The 6,000-nt window shown below is 39.1% G+C and overlaps 1 protein-coding gene across 1 annotated transcript in view; it reads left to right on the top strand.

Annotated features, from left to right (window-relative positions):
• The first annotated feature begins 2,972 nt into the window (after nt 1–2,972).
• Nucleotides 2,973–6,000, top strand: part of LOC121905129 (inactive phospholipase C-like protein 2) — a 47,760-nt gene continuing 44,732 nt past the window's right edge. The window contains exon 1 of the mRNA XM_042423126.1: nt 2,973–3,436. Coding sequence (XP_042279060.1) covers nt 3,185–3,436 — 252 coding nt within the window. The 5' untranslated portion in view covers nt 2,973–3,184. The remainder of the gene's footprint in view (nt 3,437–6,000) is intronic.

Raw genomic sequence — 6,000 nt, 5'->3', positions numbered from 1 at the left:
AAAAAAAACATTAACAATGCATGAATGCAAGCATCATGGCAGCACAAGTATCTTCATTGAATCAATGAGCAGCAATGTCATGCTGTTATGTTTCTTAACAGGCTAACTCTAGCTATTAAAATGTGGTGTAAAAATAAACTTTGGCTTGCAGTGCATCGTTAGCAGAAGATATAGACAGAATAAGGAGAAAATCTGTACTGCACAATTAACCATCAATAACCATTGTTGACCAGCAGATGGCTCTGTTGTACAACTCACCGCACCTGCTTCTGTATCCGACGATATTTACTTGATCTGCTTACAGCTGAAGCAGTGGCCTATGAATAAAACACATTAAATCATGTAGAATAATGAAATGCCTCATAACTCACTCTCTGTGCCTCGTATGCAGGAGGCTGTAATATTACATATTTGTTATATGTTGTACTGCGTGTGAATGTTTCAAAGCTCCTCAAGAATTGATTATTTGTCATGATTCTGTTGGTTCACGTTTTCACAAGACACCTCGCGTAACAGCGCAAAAAGCTGTTGTGCAGAGAAGGCTATTACTTCACCAGTGAGATTGGTCCATCAGCTCAATGTACTGTCCTCATAAAGAGGAAGGCCTGATATACAATGTGACACAAAACAGAAAAAAAAAAAAAGTCATGTGAGCCTTTCTGGGAGATTGTAACTGTCCTTGAGATACGTCATATGAAGCTTCTGAATAAAGCTGACAACAATATTAATAATAGAGAAAATGAGAGGTGCTCCAGGCACAAGGAGAAATTAATATTAAAAGCTTTATTTGTTTAGACGAGTATATTGGTTTAAAACTAATGTTCAGTTCCCTGCACTTACTATATGTGGAAATAATTTGGCACTTGGCCTTTATTATTTAATATTAATAAGATCTTTCATACTGTTTGATGAATATGTTAAGAGACATTACAAAATAACACAAATATAGAATAAAAATAGTTTCTGTTTATTGTTTTTGTATGTATTTTCTTGCTGATTTCTGTGTTGTGTGCTGGTTTGTATGTGCTTTCTTGTTAACTTTTGTATTTATTGCTGTTTTTTTATGTTTTTTTTCTTGTTGACTTTGGTGTATAGTGCTGTGTTATATGTATTTTTATTGTTGGGTTTTCTGTTTTGTGCTGTTAAGTATGTGCTTTCTTGTTGAGTGTTATGTTTTTGCTGTCAAAAATAACAATGACATCCATTGAGTGATCAACAATGATTCGGACAAATGAAACACGTGGGTTTGTTAAGCTACAGTGATTGGCAGAGGCGGAAAGTAACTGAGTACATTCACTCAAGTACTGTACTTAAGTATAATTTTGAAGTACTTGAGTATTTCCATTTCCACTACATTTCAGAGGGAAATATTGTACCTTCTACTCTATTACATTTTATTTGACAGCTTTAGTATCTTTTCAGATGATTTGACACAATAGATAATATAACAATCTTTTAAAATACAACACATTGTTAAAGATTAAACCAGTGGTTTCCAACCTTTTTGGCTTTTGACGTCTTACAAAAAGCAGTGTGTAGTCAGAGTCACATTTCAGATGTCTGTGAGTTTTTAACAGCTCCACCAAACAGTGATTTTCCCTTCTCCCTTCTCACATGGTTTCATTTCAGTAAATCTTCAAATGATTCAACATTTCACCAAAAACCAAAGATTAGAGAAAAAGTCCAAAAACTGAAAACAGATGTGTATGAGAACTTTGTTTTGTCTTCTTTCCTCTCACATTGATGCATCAGTATTAATAATCTAATGATGTCATACCGGTATATAATAATATATCAGTCAGAGGTTGGAAACGAATACTTCAAAACAAAGTACATTTTGCCGCAAATACTTAATGCACTTTTAATTGAGCAGGATTTTTCATTCAGGACTTTTACTTGTAATGAAGTATTTTTACATTGCTGGATTAGGTGAAGGATCTGAATACTTCTTACATCACTGGTGATTGGAGAGATGTATAGTTGGAACTGTGTGAGGCATCAAAGTCTTATTTGTTTTGTAGGAAAACTGAACACGGAGGCGTGCTTTGCCTGTCAGTGAAAAAAAATTAGGTGTGATTGACAGCACAGCCTGTTTTCCCTGTCGCGCGTTCACGAGACGTACACAACTTTGTTCCTTAGGAACGTCTTCTCCCTGTGTGTGACGGTTAATCAAGTGGCACTTATACTTATATCATCTAACCTAACAGCAAATCACGGTTAAGGCTTGTTAGACGGAACAACCACCGACAGTCGAGATTGACTGTGGAAGATATTGATTCCACTGACTATTCATGTGCCAACAACCGGGCTTGAATTGACTGGACTTTGAGTTGGCTATGAAACTTCATCCAGCTAGCTAGCGACTGAGGTTAGCTTGCTGTAGCTAACTAGCTCAACACAGCACACGGCAACGTTACAGACGGCCAACGGTAGTCTGGCTGCTCTCTGTCGCGACAACAACTTTAAAAGGAGGACCCGTCCTTCCCATGAGGAGACAAGGCAAGTACATGAAGCAAGTTATATTAAGCTGGTTTTATGGGCGAATTGATTTTAACTGATAACTTAACATGCCGTTAACGCTATTTAACTTGCCGGGCACTGCTGAGCTGGAGAGGGGTGGGTTATTATCACTGCACGTTAGTAAAAACAAAAGCAACATAGTCGTGCGGTCTGTGGGACGAGAACGGTGGGAATATGGTGAAAACGGTCAACTTATTTAAAAATGCAGTGAAGCCCATATATGAAAAATATATAGCAAGGCACATTGGCTGTATGCGTTTTATCATGCTGCATTTACAGTGACAGCCCTCACTGAATTTAAGTGAACATCCGCTTTTAGTGCACACAAATGTGCTTTGCGCCTTCTCCATATGACTGTGCGACGCCAAATCGCTGCTACTACTATTAACGTTACTGGTGTTAATGGTGTCACGTTGCCTAATTATGCAAATCGGTGTGGTTTCTCTTCACAGAGCACAATGCAAGGAGCAAGCCCCTCTGTCTGTAGGAACCTGACAGATATGTGCAACGGGAGATGATATGGCAGGATTTCGTTCAAATGTTACGAGGCAATAGGCCAGGCAGGAAATTGGAGTAAAGCTGAAACATACGGCTTTGCTACCCAGAAGCTTGCCAGCGTGTGTGTGTGTGTGAGAGAGAGAGAGTGTGTGTGCTCGAAGTGCCTATGGCGGAGTTTGGGGACGACGGCAGCCTGCCTCCATTGAATCTTGGGGATACGGCCGTGCCCAGCGACGAGGCAGCTGGCAAGACGCATTGCGAAGTGTCGGTCTTGAATGGAGACTGTGGGATATCACAAAATATGGTCGGTTCAGGCTCCTTCGTCGCACCTTGTAGCCAAGCCGGGGTGGAAACCGCCAACACCTCTGCCGGATTGGATGCCAAATCAGAAATACCACGCAGGAGCAGCATTATCAAGGTAAACATTGAAGTTAAAGTCTTTGTGTTATGCCATTCATTCAGACGAGCTAGCCTGCACATAGGGTGTTGGAAGTTACCATGCAAAAAGCTCTGGTCTAATTTAATCCGTCTCTTTTGTATACATCATGTGTCTGCTTTTCAGTAACCTTGCCCATAACATGATCACACATGACATTTTCAGTGAGATAGATGGTTTTGACAATGCAGGCCAATAGTGGGATCACCAGAAGCACATCCTGTACTTTGAATATTTTTCATGGGATTTGTGTGGCAGAGTTTATTCCTTATTTAATCTTGAATGTCAGTAATCTGGCAATAATGTGTGTGTGCCTGCAGAGACTAGGGTAAGATAAGAAAGACTTTAGTGTTCCCAAAAGGGGAAAATGAAAGTGTAATCACAGCAGGGAAGTACAGGACTAAAGCAGAAATATGTTTGTCAGTAAAATAATATACACACGTCATCTAAGATAATGTGTGTATTATACTCATGGAAACTTTAACAAATATACATTATATTATGAGAAATAAAGTCAAGAAATTGAAAGTTGCACATGTCAGTTAAAAAAAAGCAAGATAAACAACAAAAAACATTTTAAGAAATAAAGATAACACATGGGTTTTAAAATTGGATGGAAAGAAGTGCACGTAGATAGAAGCACAGCAAGAATATTGCACTGGGGTGAGAATGAGAGAGTGCAGTATAGCTGCAAATAATGTTGAATGATAATAGTAGTGGCTGCTAATTTAGTATGTTGACCTCATGTGAACATACTAGAGATGTCAGTTCCGCTTAATTTAGCTGTCCAGCATTCGGTGGTCAGAGCTAGCTTGTCTGCCCTGGTTAACTTGACTTTTAGCTCGTCCTTCCTCTCCTCAAAATCTTTTCAATGTGTTTAGTCACAGTAGCTCCCGGCAGCATAACATACTCGAGCTTGATGTACCGAACTAGCTCTTTCGATCCTTCGCCCTCTACCGCACCGATTGGCAGCCTATCGATGTCAATCATTAAGCACACCAACTGGGTGATGGCCTCGGACCAGTGCTCCCCGGCTAGCAGTGAAATGATCTTTGGCTGCAACTGCGAGTCATCCTCGGACAGGCCGGCCAAGTGCTTGTTCTTAATGTGGTACAGCATAGTGCTAGTACTGTATTGGCCTGAATATAAGGTGACCCTGATTATAAGACGACCCCCCCCTCCTTTTCCAATAATTGTTTTTGCAAAAATAACGTTACTTTTTGAATATAAATTAGATCATAGTATAGTAACATACTCACACACTCTCCCTGCAGGCTCTTGGAAGCCGTCAAAAATTATTTTCTCTGGCAGTTAGGACTTATACGACTACCTGTTTGTCTTTTTGAGCTCTTTATCATCTGTGACAGTGGTATTTGGCAGTTTGACATATTCCGCTTCTTCAGTAGAGACGTCGGAGGACGCTTTGAACTTTTTTTCACTTGTCATGAATCTATTTTGTCCGTGGCAGAAAAATACTTTACACAAGCCTTCAGAAACACCTGCTGGTTAAACTGAACTAAAAAAAAACACTTTTAGTGGTGACCGACTCTAACACACTGACTATAAACAGACCTAAAGACACTCGCTAGCCTAGCGACATTAATGCTACAAACAACTCATAATGCAAAACTCTGTGGAGGAGGCGGTTTTACACTTTATCTATTCAAAAAGAATATCTGATGTTGTGAACATGTTATCTAGCTGGTAGCAGAGTGTGTATGCAAATTAACCAAAAGACCGACATGCGTAACCAGTCAGAAATATGAAAATTTTGCAGTCAATAATATTAACTGATTAACGGTTAACCTTTGATCCCTAGTACACACACAGATGAAGGACAGAGTTTACATATTCAGACTTAACATTGTTAAAGTGTTGACCACTGTTAGTCTAATATGAATATAGTAGTGAGTAACACTATAAAATATGTCTGAAGTATTGAAGGCTTAAGTATGAAAGTGACTGCTGGAAAACACTGCATTTTAAACAAAGTGAGATGCATAAGACTTTGTGTTTCAACAGTTCATGTTTCCTTACTTCCTTTCACATTTGAGAAAAGCTTTAGAGAAACACATAGGATGATCATCATTAAAGCAGTCTTGTTGTTGCTGGATGAAAACATAGGTGGTCTGGTGGCCAGAGAACATCCCCGAGCAACACACTCTAGTGTTGATCCTGGTTTCTCTTATGACTGAAATGCAAACATGTACATGTTTCACAGGGATATGAAAATAACAAACATATCTTTTTAAAAGATAAATATTTAAGCATTTCATCAGAGTTGTCGTGATATTCACTACCAGTCAAAAGCTTTGCATTCTAGTTTACTGATCTCATGGGGATGGAAGTTGGAAGTATTGCTTAAGGGGTACCAAAGATGATGACACTTCCTCACATTGCATCAATGTATTGTATGTTGAAAGCCTCCGAGACATTTTATGCAGCTAATGTCAGCAACTCTGTAGTGTAAGTCTTGTGTCTGCTGCTGTAGCTGTCATAATGTCAGTCATAAGACTGTAAAGGAACAGATTTGAAGGTGGTGAAGG

This window comes from Thunnus maccoyii, chromosome 10, assembly GCF_910596095.1.
Source record: "Thunnus maccoyii chromosome 10, fThuMac1.1, whole genome shotgun sequence".
Lineage (NCBI taxonomy): Eukaryota > Metazoa > Chordata > Actinopteri > Scombriformes > Scombridae > Thunnus > Thunnus maccoyii.
This window is presented reverse-complemented; position numbering and strand designations above follow the sequence as displayed.